We start from the raw sequence: 18,040 nt of genomic DNA, 5'->3' as shown, positions 1-18,040 counted from the left end.
GGTTGAGTTAGGAAGAAAATAGGGCTGAAAGTGACATAAGTTTAACAGTGGTTGGACCAAGTTGGGGCTTTCCAGGTGGCACTCGTGGTAAAGAACCTGCCTGCCAATGCAGGAGACATAAGAGACATGGGTTTTTCCCCTGAGTTGGGAAGATCCCCTGGAGGGAGGACTTAGCAACCCCCTCCAGTATTCTTGCTGAGAGAATCCAGTGGACAGAGGAGCCTGTCAGGCTGCAGTCCGTAGGGTTGTAAAGAGTCGGACATGACTGAAGTGACTTGGCACGCACGGGCCAGCTAGAGTAGGGGTTGGCACACCAAAGTCTGCTTTTGTAAATAAAGTTTTATTGGGACACAAGCAGGTACTTTGTGTATTTCCTGTGACTGATTTTGTGCTACAGCAGGCTGAGTAGTTGTGCCAGAGACTGGGGCTCACAAAGCCTGAGACATTCACTGTGTGGGCCATTGCTACGCTGACCTTGGCCCCCAGACCCTTCCCCAAAGCCACAGCGGCTCTTGAAACCTCAGATATCCCAGAGTCTTAAGATACCCCTACTTCTAATCTCTTGATTCTTTCTACCCATATTTCCATTCACATGGTCTTGGGAATTTCTTGTAATTTCTGTACCTGGAATGGTGAGATGAAACAAAATAAGAGTTAAGGTTTTTGCTACTTTTGTTTTAGGGTAGAATTTTTTTTTACTTCTTTCCTTTTTTTTTTTTTTTAATGTATTGGAAACGTACTAGCTCCTGTCCCTTCTTCCTATCTTCTATGCCTCTCTCTGCTACTTTCCCAGACTTCTCTTGGAGAAGGAAAGGACAAATGAGATGGGCAGAATCAGTGATATTAGCACCTTCTCTGTGCCCGCCCATGTTCTGGGTGTTGTAGAGAATATAAGCAAACCCACCCTTGGGTCCCTGAATTCATTAGTAAAGAGAAGATAAAAATACATGGAAGAATTAGAGAAAAATTAAATGAAAACAGCATTGGGATAATTGGAGAAAGCATTGGTCATGTAGTTCTGAGAGCTAGCTTCAAGTCCTGGTTTGTCATGTGTCTTTGGATTAGTTCTGTAACTACTCTCTGGTCCATGTTCTCAGTAAAATGAGAACAAATAATGCCAGTCTTATAGAACTTTTGTGAGCACTAAGTGAATTAACTTTCTATGAAAATAATTGTGTGTTAAGTAATTGCATGGAAAGTATTTAGTAAAACAAAGTACTTAAAAGTGTGACTTTGTGGTCACTTAAATGGTACTCATGGTCTTCACGAGAAAAGAGGGTTTTTACTTGGTCTCAGAGGAGAGCCTTTGACTAGGTGAGGAGGGGGAGGAACGGGAACCTCAACGTGCACATTTGTACACTGAGGGTAGATACGTGAATAGAGACAAGGCAGAGATGCAGCAGAGGGACTTCTCTGGTGGTCCAGTGGTTAAGATTTTGCACTTCCACTGCAGGGGGTGCGGGTTTGATCCCTGGTCTGGAAAGATGCCACATGGCATGGCCACAAAGTTAAGAAAAGACAGCTGAGGGAAGCAGAGGTGTGGTGGCGAGTAGGAGAAAAAAGATTGGACAGATAGGCTAAGACTAGGAGAGATCGACTTGCTACTGTTAAATCCTATGGAATTTACTACTGTACTATAAATTAGAAAATTATGAGTATAAGAATTATTAAGAAGGAATAATTTAACTTTCAAGAGAAAGATGACAGAGCACAGCATACTTCCAAAGTTTTTCATATTGTGTCTATAATAACATTTGGAAATGTTAGAGAAAAGCTTGTAATCACTCATAATACACTACTTTTTTTGGATGACATAGTTAATGCTTTTAGAGATAATGTCAATATGATTAATATTTAGTGTATAATAGCACCAAGGAGGAGAAGGAAGTGGCAACGCACTCCAGTATTCTTGCCTAGAGAATCCCGTGGACAGAGGAGCCTGGTGGGCTGCTGTCCATAGGGTCGCACGGAGTCTCACACGACTGAAGTGACTTAGCATGCATGCATGCATTGGAGAAGGAAGTGGCAACCCACTCCGGTATTCTTGCCTGGAGAATCCCAGGGACAGAGGAGCCTGGTGGGCTGCTGTCTATGGGGTCGCAGAGAGTCAGACACGGCTGAAGCGACTTAGCAGCAGCAGCAGCAGCACCAAGGAACTAAATTCCTTTGATGATGTATTTATTTTTGTTAAAAATCATATAAATAATAGCTATAAATAATAAAAAATAGATGTTAAATTATAGTAAGCATTGTTGAGTGTCATGTAATCTTTTCCTCCATCATCTCATGAAACATTTTCTAATGGTTTTCTGAGGTGTATCCTACATGGTCATGTGGATTTTATACTTTACTAAGTTGCTGGATTTGATTGCTAATCCTTTATTTAGGATTTTTACATTTATCTTATGAACTGAAAATTCTTCATTGATCACTGGGATTAATTTTTCAAATAATGTATTTTCCTTAACCCAAAAGTTTGGTTTATTTTCATTGCTAGCTTCTCCAAATACAGGCTTCCACAATAGCTTAGATGATAAAGAATCTGCCTGCAATGCAGGAGAACTGAATTTGATCCTTGGATCAGGAATATCCGTCCCCTGGAGAAGGGAATGTCTACCCACTCCAGTATTCTTGCCTGAAGAATACCATGGAAAGAGGAGCCTGGCAGGCCACAGTCCACGAGGTTGCCAAGAGTAGGACATGGTACTGAAATTTATTAGAACTCTTTTTTGGTTGTTTTTTTTTTTTTGGTCATTAGGACTCTTAAGACTACATTTCTAATTATGCCATTTACAGTTTTGAACTGGGCCGTGGCTTATATTTTCTGGTTAGGCCCCTTCCATAGAGTTCCAGTTCATCCTGTGTTAGCTGCTACAGCTGCATATACTTTGGTGAGCAAAATACCTATTACACTGTCTACATAGAGCTTTTAGTTTAAATAAACATGGAAATAAATGTAAAGTTTCTAATAGTTTTTTTTTTTAAGTTATTTATTTATTTTTGGCTGGATGAGCTTTTCTCTAGTTGCATCAAGCAGAGGCTACTCTAGTTGCTGTGCATGGACTTCTCAGTGAGGTGGCTTCTCTTATTGCGGATCACAGGCAGGCTCTAGAGAGAACAGCCTTGATAGTTATGGCACACAGGCTTAAATGCTCCAAGGCATGTGGGATCTTTCGGATCAGGGTTCGAATTCTTGTCTCCTGCATTGGTAGGTGGATTCTTTACTACTGAGCTATCAGGGAAGCACCCCTCAAATAGTTTTACAAAGATACCGTGAGCCAGTATTCAGCAGAAGACTGCTCCAAGAAAGCAAGGAGACAAGTGATTGAGTTCATCCCACTGAAGAGAGTTACTGTTCATTCTTTTGTCTTTATTGTGATTTTATCATATTTATCACTTAAGTATAGGAACTTGCTATAGTCCAGCCCATTTATTTGTGAATGTTTTTATTGGATCCTAGTTGTACTGGAATTAATTGCCAGTGAATTTTATTTTGTGACGTGTGTTTGTAAGCTAAATGAATGAGTAATAGAGATAGTAAAATATTTTAAGTGATTTTTGTATCTGAAGTAAAAAGTTGATATTAAAGGAAGAATCTGAATTTAAGGTTATGACTTTTTAGAAGTTTTTCAGAAAATTCTCATCATCTAGTGTCTCAAGGGGTAGAATAGAGCAACTGTGTTCAGTACAATAACTAAGAAATGTCCTTTACTAATTAGAAGTTGGCATTACTGTTTTATTTGCTTTTGAAAATGATCTTTATTCAGTGTGTTTGTACCTCCAAGTAATTTCAGAGCTCCTTCCTGTTTCCAGAGTGAATTGATCCATTGTAAATGGTTAGTTCTTGTCTATAATAAATTAGAAACTTTTAAAGACCTGTTTCTTCTTTTGTGTAAGTAGATAGTTTAAATTATTACTGAAAGTAGACTTTACGACCTAATCCTTGTCCACACAGTTTCAATAAGGAATGGTGACTAAAATTCAGAGTAGTTTAGTATTGCATTGGCCAAAAAGTTCATTTCGGTTTTCCCATGAGATTTTGTGGGGAAAACCGAAGGAACTTTATGGCCAATGCAGCGTTTCTGACTTTTTTTTTTTAATTTTTAAAATTCATTTTTAACTTAATTTAATTTTACTTTATGTTATTTATTTTTGACCGCGCTAGGTCTCTGTTGCTGCAGGCGGGCTTTCTGTAGCTGTGGTGAGTAGAGGCGATTCTTCAGTTGTGGTGTGCTTTGCATTGCGGGGGCTTCTCTTCCTGCAGAGCGGAGACTCCAGGGTGTGTGGGCTTAGAAATTGCAACTTGCTTCAGAACACCAGGCTCTAGAGCACAGGCTCAATAGTTGTGGTGTGTGGGTTTAGTTGCTCCGCGGCTTGTGGGATCTTCCTGGAGCAGGGATCAGATCTGTGTCGCCTGCATTGGCAGCTGGATTCTTAACCACTGGACCACCAGGAAAGTCCCTCAACATTTCTTTTTAAAGTATATTTATATTGTATCTCTATACAGTATAAATATACTGTAGGCTGAGCATCATCTCGGTACTTCTTCCTGTTCCAGATCCCCTCTTCTTCAGTATGACTATCTTGAGACAATATGCAGTTAGGAAGTATACATTTTCTCTTCCATTGTTTTTACTCCTTTTTTTCCTTTCTCTCTGAGCCTTCCTGAAGTTTTGGGAAGTTAGGTTCCTTGCTGTGAGTGCTCATTATATGGAACTACACATTATTTTTTCCTTGGTTTCTTCAGAATGTTATTCTAAATTCTAGACAGAAAAACTCAAAATAATTTATGGAATTTTTTTGTTTTGGCTTAATTTAGTGTATTGAGCATTATCTAAAACTTGGAACCAGATCTACCTGCATTGGAAATCACACAATTTTCAGTCAGATCTGTCTAATGCTACTTTTAACATCTTTATAATTTCTCTGTAAAGCCTCCCCCAAAATCAGGGAGGCAAACTGTAAAATCAAAAGTTATATACTTAACAGTGGTAAACCACTTCTGATAAACTAAGGTGGAAAAGTTACTTCTATCATTAAGCATTTTGGGAAAACAATGATTATAAATATTAGGAGCACAATATAAAATAAGGTGAAAACTTTAATGTCCTTGATAATATAGTTTTTCATAGGAAATAAAGTGATGAATCCTGCATTAGCTACTGATTTACTAAAATGTGTCTGTATAGGAGGGACTTCCCAGGTGGCACTCATAGTAAAGAACCCGCCTGCCAATGCAAGAGTCACAAGAGGTGTGGGTTTGATCCCTGGGTTGGGGAGATTCCCTGGAGAAGGAAATGGCACCCCCTCCAGTATTCTTGCCTGCAAAATTCTGTGGGCAGAGGAGCCTGGAGGGCTGTAGTCCATGGGGCTGCAAAGAGTCAGACACGACTAAACACATGAAGCGCAGAGCTGTATAGAAATAGCTTTTATATTTGTTTCGGTATTTCCACATGAGCACATAAAACTGTCTGATAGAAATCTACCATAATTTTAGTGAAAAGTAGTTACCATTTGTGTTTAGTGACATTTTGTTTGACATTGATAAACTGCTATAAGATTGCTTCTTAAATACAGTCTTCATTCATGGATTCTGTATTTGTGAGCTCACTTACTCATTTTAAATGTATTTGTAAGCCCAGAATCAGTTTCCAGGTGCTTTCCCAGCTGAGTTCTCAGCTGAGTCAAAAGACTCCTTCTGGCTTTGTGTTTTAGCTCTCACAATGAAAACAAGCATCCTCTCTGTGGTCTCTTTAGCATTACGTTTTCTACATTTTTTGCTTTTTCTTGGTGATTTTGCTGTTTTGAAAGGCCCACAAGTGTAGCGCAGAGGTGCTTTGTAGTGTGTGTTGTTAAGTCCAAGAAGGCTGTGATGTGCCTTACAGAGAAGACATGCAGGCAGAGGCAGGGGAGAGCAGAGCACCGTGGTAGCGCATCATAACAATGAGGTGAACAGCGGTCTATCTGCAAGTCAGTAGTAGTTCCTAAAATCGAGTGGTCTTTCTCCCAGGGTTAAACACCGTCTTCAAACAGATATTCTCAGAGCTCAGCAGGGGGCCCTGTTAGGGTAGAAGATATTAATAGTAGTTCTGGTCATCATTTTTGCATATTCAGATGTGGTTTGCCTAGAAACAGAGACTGCCAGCCATTGTGGGGTGACTCTTCAGCTTATCCTTGAATGTAGGCTGCTGCTACAAAGTAATAGTAGCCATTGATACAACCCATATGGCAGTTAAGGCAGACTTTCTAGAGTTCCTGCCACCCTGTCCACCCTCACCCCTGCTGCTAGGCATGGAGTTGGCAGTGTGGTAGGTGTGGTCTAAGATTTGCCACACTGGCGTGAGAGCTTGGAAATGGTATTGCCATTTGTATTATTTACTAGTAAAGGGATGCTATAGCATGGTGAAAACAGACAGAGAATGTACTTTTTAAATGTTATTTAACTTTGTGTTTTCTACCTAATTCTGCCTTTAGTTTTCTGCTCCCTCCTTAAATAATAATCAGTGCAGGTCAGCCCACATTTTTGGTTGTTATGGTTGGCATGGATCTTCACGTAGTAGGTAGGAAATTATGTACAAGGATACGTGGAGGAAATGAAGGGTAGCTGGAAGTGATTCAGGAGAAGACAGCACGTGATAGGGCTTAATATGCCAAGAGGGAGATTATCAGTGGTTCACAGCCCTGGTTTTTATTAGTATAACCTAGGGAATTTTTTAAAAATACAGATGCTTGGGCCCTACTGCAGAAATTTCTCATTGATCTGAGGCAGGGACCAGTATGTGTATGTGTGTGTGTGCATTTTTTTCTCCCCCAAAACCTCCCTAGATCATCCATCATCCACCATCAAAACTGATGGATTATATATTTTCTGTTTAGGTCTAGAAGAGAGGGTGAGTAGCATTGACAGAAAGGTACAGAAAGTTCCAGCTTGTTATAATGAAGAATATTCTGGCAATTTGAACTTTGTCCTCCTAGAAATATTAAAGTATACATGAATTAGCTGCATGGGAACAATGCTGTGAGGATGACTGCTTTGGATAATGTGTAGGACTTAATCTTTCCTTAATTTTATTTAAAAAAGAAAGTGCTGCTGTACCTCTGCAGATTTATAAAATTGGAGGCTGATTGTTTTACAGTACTGTATTGGTTTCTGTATTTACAACAGTGTCAGTCAGCCGTAAGGATATATGTATATACATTGGCTTCTGCAGATTTAGTATGGAGTATGCTAAGATCAGTTTGGGGCATATTGAGTCTGAGGCATCTATAGGGAATCTAAGTGGAGATGTTGACTCAGAAGAGAGTCATGACTGGGAGAACATCAGTGAAAAGACAATGGTGGAAATCACTGTCTCCATACTGTTTTCATTCATATGACCCATATCTTATAAACTTACCATGTATTGATAGTGATAAATAACACATGATCCCTAGACTCATGGAGCTTATAGACACAGAAACTGAATACTGAAGAATGTTTACAAAATGACCTGGCGATGTCTTAAATTGTCATCTCTGTCAGCTAGATTGCTGCATTAGGGTCAGGGGTTGCAACTGGATTATAAATTCTTGAGAGAAGTCCTTTGTAATCCATCTGAAATGAGTGACAACACATATAGACACTGAGGTTGGAGAAAAAAAGAAATTCTGTGGTGCTTTCTTAGCCCAGAAAATAAATTTTCAGGGAAAACTTCCAGTCTTTTTTAATTCATATTTTGCTTTTGCTGTCCTGTTTTTTCTTTTTTTGAATTGCTGTCCTTTTTAAAAAAAATATTTTGTCATTTGCTCTCCTTTTCCTTCATCTCTTAATTTTTTCTGCTTTTGTAACATCATCATTATCAGTTCTTGAATAGAGATATTTCTTGGTAAACAATTATTTCTTATTTTCTGACTTTTAAATTTGGTCTTGTATTCTCAAAGATTTACTGAAAATATAATACTAATATAACTTTAACAACTATAGATACCGAGAGGCGATTCAGAAGTGGGATGAAGCACTACAGTTAACCCCAAATGATGCTACCCTGTATGAGATGAAATCACAGGTAATGGTTATGAAGAATTTCCCTTTCATTGTGAAACTGCACTGTTTGTGATGCGAGCAGTGATGAACCGAAAGAATATTTCCTCCCATTTTCTTTTGTTAAATACAGTTTGTTTATTTGGGAAAAACATATGTCACCTTATTATTTATGGCTCTTTCTCATGCATCAAATTAGAAATTTGTTTACCTTAATATTGAAGCTAATTTTTATTTCAGCCTAACTATGCTTAAGATACGAGTGATGGGTATCTTTTAAAAAGTTACTGGTGATCTCTTAAATAGATGAAATGTGTTAGCTTTCATCTGTGTAGTGGACTTAACAGTAACTCAGTCTCTTCGGAATGAGGATGAATTGGATTCTGGATGAGGTTGTTTCTCTTAGAACGGCTTGGTCCATAGCAAAAGGTCAGAATAGACTCAGTTTATTAATAGTGTAAAAATAACATTTGTACTTATAAATACATTTTTAATGTTTTGTGGGAAAGTTCATAAAGAAAACCTCTGAGTACTTCTATTAGATTATTAAGAGACTTTTAAAATCTCAGACAGAGCACTAACATACTTCTAGCATGGAATAGTTGTAATTCAGCCTGATCCGCCCACCTAGCATATCTTTCAGATAATGATCCAAAACATAGGGCACATCCTTTTTCAGATCTGATTTTAATTTTTCCAGGAAAAACCCAAATAAATTATTTTCCACTGAATGAAATGCTATGAGGACCTTCATTTGGATAAGCCTTTAATTTTTAATCTTAAATATGTATATATTAAAGGTAGGATTTGTGGCATGCTGTATGAAATGAGTCATTTTATTTGGAACCTGATAATGGTAGTGTCATAAATCTTGTGAAATGCAAATGGTCAAAATTTTATAGATAAAAGCCAGCACTTTACCATAAATTGAAGTAGAGGGTTCTGGAACACCTTGATTTTTCTGGTGTGTATGATTTGGAGAACCTAATTGTGGGCAGGCTGATGGCGTGTCTAAATGATTTTTATAGCAGGAAGATGTTCATGTGGGACAAGATGGGTGGTTGAACCAAAATTTAAATTTACCTAGTTTGACAGAAGGACCTGGGGTTCCCTAAAAAACGCATTGTAAGTTGAGTAAATAGAAGGGGAGTTGGGGTTCAAATAGCTGTGAGCCATCATGGCCAGAATATGACTGTCTGGTTTAGATGGGGATTTCCCGGTGGCGCTATTGTTAAAGAACATGCCTGCCAAAGCAGGAGACATAAGAGACACGGGTTTGATCCCTGGGTAGGAAAGAACCCCTGGAGGAGGAAGTGGCAACCCTCTCCAGTATTCTTGCCTGGAGAATTTCATGGACAGAGAAGCCTGGTGGGCTATCGTCCATAGGGTTGCAAAGAGTTGGACACAACTGAAGCAGCTTAGCATGTGTGCATGCAGTAGGGTTCAGTAGTTGCAAAGAGAATATATTTTTCATAATTATTTCAGGAATAGGAAGAATATAACTTTTAAACTTAAGTAGCAAAGGAGGGGGTTAAAACCACTAAAATGTTATATTTTCCAGACTAAAAATATATTTTTAAAAATGAAGAGTTGTTTACATCCAATTGTCCATGGTTTTTTTTTTGGCTAGTTTTTAATTTGCTAATTTATGAATGTTACTGATGGGTTTCTTCTTTTTTGGCCATAGGTCCTAATGTCTCTTCATGAAATGTTCCCAGCAGTTCATGCTGCAGAAATGGCTGTCCAGAGAAATCCACATTCATGGGAATCTTGGCAGACTTTGGGGCGTGCTCAACTTGGATTAGGAGAGATAGTCTTGGTAAGGAAGTCAGATTATTACAGTGATGACATTTTATTTTGACATGTTTTTGATCAGTTGACTCAAAAAGTAAATAGTCATTTATCAAATCTACACAAAAGGTAAATAGCAAATAACCTTTTAAAGGTATTAACCCATAAACACTGCTCACTTATTACTGAACATCTTTTTTCCATTACAAATGTCAGTTGCAATATATCAGGATCAGAATATTTTTCAGGTATTTGGCATTATGGGAATTTGAAAAAATTAACAATAAATGTTGGCATTCGGTAAAACTTATTTAAATATAAAATAACTTTTAGATTAGTTCATTGCATCACTCAGTTTACCCCCATTATAAAGTGATATCAGTAGCACTATGGAGACAAAACCACTAAGACATTATGTTGAAGGAAGAAAGTAGAATACAGAAGAATAATGGTGATAAATACATAGACTGAAAAGTTGCTAAGTTTGGTGAGCAGAGAAATGGAAAGGGTAGAAGCTTATGAAATTGGAGTATTCATTTTGTAAAGTTTGCTATAAACTGGTACTTAATGAATTTCTCACCTTATCTGGACTATACTGTGTATGTAGTAAAGGCTCAATAGGACGTTGGCTGTGAGCATCGTCTTGTTTTCTTTTTTGTTTTGACTGAACTGTATATACCTAACAGCTAATTTCCTAAAAGGTGTTTGCAAATCTAACATAGTGGTGCCAGATTTCCTCTGTGTCATCAAGTGAACTGAAATTTTTCATACTTTTATTACCGTTTTATAGTTGAAAACAAAACAAGCAAAAAAATTCCAAAGAAGTTACTTCTAAAATTCTTGGTAAATCTTGAGTTTAACGTTACTAGTAATGGTTTTAGTAAGTTGTGAATAACTTAGATTTTTCTGGTACTCTTGTAAATATATGATTATCTCTAATTACCACCTATGGTATTTATCAAATTCTCAAAAATCATATAGAAATTTGATGAGAAAAGAATTGATTGAAATAATTTCAAAATGATAGTCTGAAGGAAGATTCATAGCGATGGAAACAAGTTTAATCAGAGATTGTTTTATTTCCTTGCCATTTGACATTTTGTCTGAAGACTTAAATCATATCACAGTTGGAAAAAGAAATTTAAGGAATTTAGTTTTCTAACAGGTTACTAGCAAAACAAACAAAAGCCTAGCTTATAATACTTTTTTACCCGTTTCTCTTTTATTAAAATCTTACAAATCATTATCTATTTCACTTATAAGTGTTTATGGTAATGGAGAATATCTCTAGGACATATAGCAAAGATTGTCCTATAAACAAAGGAAATAAAGTACAGATGAAACAACAGAGCTATTTTGAATCAGCCAGTGAAAGTAAAATTATTCAGTATTTTTAAGTTTTCAAAATAAGAATACCAGTGGTTCAACTGTTACTTTTTTCCCCTTGATAAATTTCTTTCTATTTATATTATGAAACTATTGGAGGAATCAAAAGTAGTTTTTTCCCTCCCATTTAGTATGATTTTAGGACTCTATTTGGAAAAAATATAAATTTTTGATTTTTAGGTAAACTTAAGCTGTTATTTTGAAACACTGGAATAGAAAAACTAAATTTATTCATTGTCATAATGAAGGGAATACTGTAAAAAATATATTGAAAACAAGCTAAAATTTTTAACATCTCACAGTTCTTAATATATCCATATAGACAAAAACATAAGAAAATACATAGGTAAATCAAACAGGCAGTAAGTTAAAAGTCAATAGTTGGATATATATCTGTGAGTAATATTTAGATTTTTATGTGAAGCTGAGTGTGTATGTTAGAAAATGGTCACAGGCTTACTTTGTTTTTCATTTTCTAATTCTTTGAGGCGTAAAGTTAGGTTTTTGCGTGAGATCTTTTCTGTTTTAAATATAACATTTATCACTATAAACTTATACTTAGTTTTGCTTTTGCAAATATACGATCCTATACTGTCAGGGTATTATAGTTTCATTTTCATTTCAAGATACATTTTAATCTCTCTTTTGAGTTCTTCTTTGACTCACTGGTTATTCAAGAGTGTGCTGCTTAATTTCCGTGTATTTATGAGTTTTTCCAGTTCTATTGGTTTTTATTCTGTTAGTTTTATTCTGTTGTAGTTCAGAAAAGATACTTGGTATGTCTTCTTAAACTTAAGACTTGTTTCGTGACCTGAGATGTGATCTGTCCTGGAAAACAGTCTGTGTGTTCTTGAGAATAATGTGTATTCTGCTCCTGTTGGATGAATCTTTCTATATTTGTCTGTTAGGTCCCTTTGGTCTGTAGTGTTATTCAGGTCTTCTGTTTCCTTACTGATCTTATGTTGAATGTTCTATCCATTATTGAAAGTAGGACATTGAAGTCTCCTACTAATACTTTATTGCTATATGTTTCTCCCTTCAGTTCTGTCAGTGTTTACTTTATATACTTAAATGTTCTGATGTTGAGTAAATATATAGTTATAATTATTATATTTTTCTGGTGAATTGATTCTTTTATCATTATATATAATGTTCTCCTTTGCCCTCTTGTGACACTTAAGACATGTCATCATTATTATGATCTAAACTTTTGGCTTCAAAGACATGCATTCCTGATGCCTTTCTGATCATGAGCTGGCCCAAGAAATCCCCAGATTTACATGTTTGCTGATCTCCAGAAGCTGAGCAATGTAATGACTTGTCCTGAGCCATAATATCAGTACCTCTATTTTAATGGACTTTTTGGTCCTTGTCAAACAGTTTTGTCAGCTACTTTCTTTTATACTTTTTGACTCTTTTTTTTTTTAACCATAACCATCATTCCAGTACATTTACCATTTTTTTAAACCATAGCCATCATATCGAGCACAGCTCTAACTTCCATCTTTACATTGTAATACAGTGAGAAAAAGAGAGAGAGAGAGACATATTGTGGATTATATTAAATACATTCCTTATTAAAACTAAGCAAAGAAGTCTGACCTTTTCTCCCCTGTAGGCAATTCGAAGTTTTCAAGTAGCCCTTCACATCTATCCAATGAACCCTGAGATATGGAAAGAAGACCTTTCTTGGGCAAGAACACTCCAGGAGCAGCAGAAAGTGGCAGAGAGGATTAAAAAGAGTGAAGTGCCAGCAGAAGTAACACATTTCTCACCCAAGTCAATTCCTGACTATGACTTTGAAAGTGATGAGGTTGTTGCTGTTTGTGCAGCTATTGCTGAAAAACAGAAGACAGTTGCAGCAAATAAAACAATGGTTATTGTATCAGCTTCTGGGACTGTAGAGACTGTGACCGAGAAGGAAGATGGTGCTGCACCCCCGGATGGCTCTGTTTTTATCAAAGCCCGATGAAGCTTAACAAGAGTCATTTGAATCCATCTTTGATTACCATTTAAATTTTAGGCGTGGGGGCATTTAATCTGGAGAAACAGGGTAAAACTCCTGCTTGTTAAATAAGTTTTTCAGATGAGACATATAAAACTAAGTGAAAGAATTATTGTATAGTTTTTGGACTGTGCTTTGATGAGGTGTGGTTTCAGCTCAAGATTAAAACTCTGAGTACATGGTGTTTTGATTAAGAAGCTTAATTTAATCCAAATATATAAGTGAATGCATTTTCAAGATACAACTTGAAAAGTAAGTTCTCAAATAGTGAATAACTTGATGGCCAGTGGTATTAAAATATTGACTTGTTGGTTTTTGTTTTATAATAAAGGAAGTAGGCTTCTTTCCCTGCTAGAAATACACTGCTGTTCCTATTCACTCTTCTTTTTCTCTTGTTTCATTAGAGTAAGTCCGTCACGAAGCTTGAATCTTTTTGATACTCATTTTGATTCAGAGTTGTCATTTGGGCCCATGTAGGATCTTGAAAGTTTGAACATGCATGCAAATGTGTATGCTGAACATTTCCTGAAGTTTCTCTTAATTTTGATTTGTGCTTTTAACTTTATTATAACAATGATAGTTGCCACTTTCAGTATTTGTTAGATGTGTGAGATACTGACAAATGTCAGAATCATGGTTTATTTTTTAAATTATTAAGGTAGATAGAGTAGTCCTTAGCACTGAGTCATTTTAAAGATGTACATTTAAAAAAAAATCAGTGGCTCTTATAGATACATCATAACAAATTGCACTACTGTTTACTAAGTCAAAAACAGTATTTTCTTTTCCTTATTTTTAAAACATTAAAAACATTAAAACCCACTTATTTCTTGCTGTAATTTCCTAGCTGATGGTTTAGAATTCCTTTTCTAGTTAAACTTTTATGGAACTGCTCAGTGAAATGAGAAACAATCACAATTTTAAATGACTCAATTATACTTTTCTAAAAATTGAGGGGGAAAAGTAGATATGTTATTGAAATAAAGGAGTGAATAACGTTAGGTGCAACATACACAGAAACTGAAGTGTGATTTACGGTTTAATCCCATGAGTAGAAAGGCTGTATTGAAGGATATATTTCACTGAAAGGTCATCATCACATCCACAAATCAATACTGTCATTGCTAATGTTAATTATTATTTTAGTACAGTTATATAGAACTGCTGGGTACTGTTACTTCTGAAACTCAGGAAGCTAGTATTGGTATTTTATCCTTGTTAGAGAGGAAGTAAGTTACTTTTTATTTTGAGAGATTTTATCTTGCCACCTGGGAGCGTGTACATATAACGGTCTGAGATGACTGAAAAACATTGTTTTTAGTGGAATGCTTACTTCTTTTCAGAGTTGGAGAAGCCAACATTTGCCTTGAAAAGTACTATTTTTTACCCCCAAAGTTATATCAAATAGTTAGCTCTGGTTAGAGAAGTTTGTTTTAGAAAGATTAAAAAAAAATTAATTATATTTTATTTTGTTTAATAATGCATATTCTTCAAGGCAGGTAGATGCGTATGTAGAGAAATGTGCACTTACTGTTTCATATGTTGTTTTGAGTAATGGATGTTGATTGTATAGTTTGTGAATAAATAGGTTTTTTTGCTTTTAAAGTTTGTCTATTACTTTGTGTTGTTAGCTTTTGAAAAAATTAGATTGATTAATTTATTTCTTACATGAAAATAAAATATATAAGGCATCTTGTATGGTGTCTTGTGTATGAAGTACTCAGTAAATGCTAGCTGTTTCTATGAAGCCCTTGAATTGGTTTTATTTAACCTCACTTTCTTCTGATTTTAAGAAAGGAGGAAAACTTCTTTGTAATTTTTTGCATTCTTGGAAGTGAGAAGTCACTACTTCTGATACTACAGGACAGATGGCTTTCAGTTGGGGACTATTCTTGGTATAAGGTTTATCCCTCAACCCAAAAGAAACAAGATCCAGGATGGGAGTGCATGTAGTTACTAGATTCTGTTTATGAACCTACTGTTGCCTCTGTACTGACATCAGCAGGCCAGGCTAGTCTCTTTCTTACACAGAGATGAGACATACGATGGTTTAGATGCAAGATGGAGGAGAGAACGAAATAGTGGATTATGGAGGAGAAGGGCCCCCAAAAATGCTTAGTCAGCACTCTTGTGTAAGAAGGGGAAAATGCATACATTAATTTATAAGGATGTGACTACTGATAGATCTGTACTAAGCTTGGTAACTGTAATAGCAAATTCTTTCAATCTGAGGGAAATAATTGATGTTCATGATAATGATATAATTAAAGATATTTAATATACTTTCTGAAACAACGCTAATCACTAATACTATATTGAACATAATTTGTAGCATTCTTATCTGAAAATGTGTGTGGCATAGATACTCATTAGTCAGAACAAATGAGACCATGTCTGATAATTGGAGAATCATTATTCTCTAGACAACAGGTTCTTAGATTATAAAGTATTTATCTTAAATGTGCTAATAAATAGTACATAAACACATGCAAGGTTTAGACCACAAAACCTGGATCTATTTTGTTTTTTTGTAGTTCTTTTTTCAAAAAAAAAAAAAATTTTTTTTTTTTTACATTTTTTAAATTGGATGATAATTGCTTTAAATATTGTGGTGGTTTCTGCCATACATCAACATGAGTCAGCCACAGGTATACATGTTTCCTCTCTCTTGAACCAAGATGTACTTTAATTGGAACCTATGTGCAGGGTTTTATGGTATACTTTAGTATGAAATTAGCTTTTAAATTGATGTTAATATGTCAAAACTATAAAGAAGAGTTTAAAAAAGCTTTGGTTCAGAAAGCTAGTGTTTTCATGATTATAACTGACCAATATAGCCTTTTCAGTTTGAAAATTGTGCTTTGTGTAATGACGTCAAAAGCTTGTTGCCCTGCCTTTCTCAGCAGCAGGAAATTGTTAATAATTTCTTTAATTTCAGACTTCATGAGTCAGAAGCCTTTTAAAATTGATTTGGACTTTGATTTCATGACATACATGTATCTAAATGAGTTGTACATTGACACAAGAGCCATAGTTCTATAATTATCTTCAAATCAGTAGGTATATTAAATGTGGCTTTCCTTGGAGATTATTATGAAACTGATGTTGTGTTTTGTAATTGATGACATTTTAGGATTGAGAAAATAATGTTTTTTTTAAGCCAATAATAAAAATACACAAGTTTGTAAATGATTCACTCATTACTAAAGTAAAATGAAACATGTCACTTTACCTGTGTGCAAATAAATACGCCTGCTTGAGTGGAAGAGGGGATGGCCGTCCAGCCAGTGTACCATGAACTGTGCCTTAATGTGTGTTAGGTGTGAACCTCACTTGCTGTGTCTGCCAGAGTGGAAGACAGGGTGAGAAATGGTCTGTACTTGGTGGAGAAGGCAGAAGGATGGGGAAGGGGAGGGCTTTTTTCCACGGTGCTTTGGACATCCATTAGCCAAGGAATTCTGGTCTCTCCCTTTGTTCCTCCCCGCCGTCTCCCCAGTAGAGGGAGTTTAAGATAGAGACCTGGACAGGCCAGCCTCTTTCTGCCTTTGTTTTTGGAATGTGTCATGACTGCAGACAGCCTTTGTTGTGGTCTCTTGCTAGAAATGTATGTTTTGCAGCGAAGACTGTCTGTCCCTGTGAGAGGAGACCTGTAGTTGTTCAGGACTGCCCATGCCTTGGTGAGCAGGTCTGTCTAATTCTGGGTTTGATACTAGGTGGCCGTTGTTGGCACAAACCTAAAACATATCCTTTCACCTAGACTTTTTCAGCAATAAATCTGACTTTTTAAATCTCTGCATGACATTGTCTCTCAAGTGATTCAGAAGTCAGGAAGGGAAAAAATGGGTGTTACTTTATGAGTCCCTCATAACAAAGATTAGTGTAGATTATTTCAACGTAAGCATGAGACAAAAACCAAATTTCTTTCTAATTTTAGATTTTTTTTTAAATCATGGAAATTCTATTAAAAATGGGCAATGTTTAATTACAAGGCAATATGCAAACATTTGTTTGGCATATTTAAAAGGTCTGCTAACTTAACATTGTGCTAGACCACAATATTGATTCTAGATTTAATTTGAAGGAGAGGATATGAAACAGGATCTCTGCCCATCCCGTAACTTTCTTGAGTGTAATTTTGCATATAATAAAATGCACTTATGGTAAGTTTAAGTTTGAAGAGTTTTGACAGTACCATCAAGATGGAGAGTATTTCTATCACCCAGAAAGTTCTCTAAAGTTTATTTATAGTCAGTTCCCTTCCACCCCACAAACACTGTTCAACTATTGACTTGCTTTCTGTGACTACACACTGATTTGACTTTTCTAGAATTTGAAATAAATAGATCATACAATATATACTTTTTCTGATCTTCACTTAGCATAATACGTTTGAAATCCATCCATGTTGAGATTCACCCATGCTGTTGTGTAATTTATTCTGTTTTGTTGCTGAGCACTACTCTGTTATATGGATATATCACAATTTGCTCATCATATCTGTTGACAGACATCTAGATTGTAGATGAACATCTAAGTTTTCACCTGCTGTGAATAAAGTTGCCGTATGCATATGTCACAAGTCTGTGTATGAATATATGTTTACCTGGGGATTGAATTGCTGAGTTTTATGGTAAGTATATGTGTAGCTTTATACGAAACTGAATCTTCTAAAGTATTTGTACTGTTTTGCACTCTAACCAGCAATGTATGAATTTTCTGTTGTGCCATATCCTTGTCAATACTTGGTATTGCTGTTGGTTTTCATTTTAGTGACTTTAGGGCTTCTCTGGTAGCTCAGCTGGTAAAGATTCCACCTGCAATACAGGAGACTCCATTTG

At 36.1% G+C, this 18,040-nt stretch overlaps 1 protein-coding gene across 3 annotated transcripts in view; it reads left to right on the top strand.

Moving 5' to 3' along the window:
- The window catches only part of TTC33 (tetratricopeptide repeat domain 33), a 30,373-nt gene extending 12,592 nt beyond the window's left edge, over window positions 1-17,781 (top strand). For all 3 annotated transcript variants that reach the window (XM_065905440.1, XM_065905441.1, XM_065905439.1), the window contains exons 3-5: window positions 7,964-8,045; window positions 9,708-9,839; window positions 12,816-17,781. In XM_065905440.1, the coding sequence (XP_065761512.1) occupies window positions 7,964-8,045; window positions 9,708-9,839; window positions 12,816-13,169 (568 nt within the window). In that variant the 3' untranslated portion in view covers window positions 13,170-17,781. The remainder of the gene's footprint in view (window positions 1-7,963; window positions 8,046-9,707; window positions 9,840-12,815) is intronic.
- The last annotated feature ends 259 nt before the right edge of the window (window positions 17,782-18,040 follow it).

Source organism: Muntiacus reevesi, chromosome 14, assembly GCF_963930625.1.
Source record: "Muntiacus reevesi chromosome 14, mMunRee1.1, whole genome shotgun sequence".
In the NCBI taxonomy this organism is placed as follows: domain Eukaryota; kingdom Metazoa; phylum Chordata; class Mammalia; order Artiodactyla; family Cervidae; genus Muntiacus; species Muntiacus reevesi.
The sequence above is the reverse complement of the archived record's forward strand: the minus strand, read 5'-3'. Positions and strand labels throughout refer to the sequence as shown.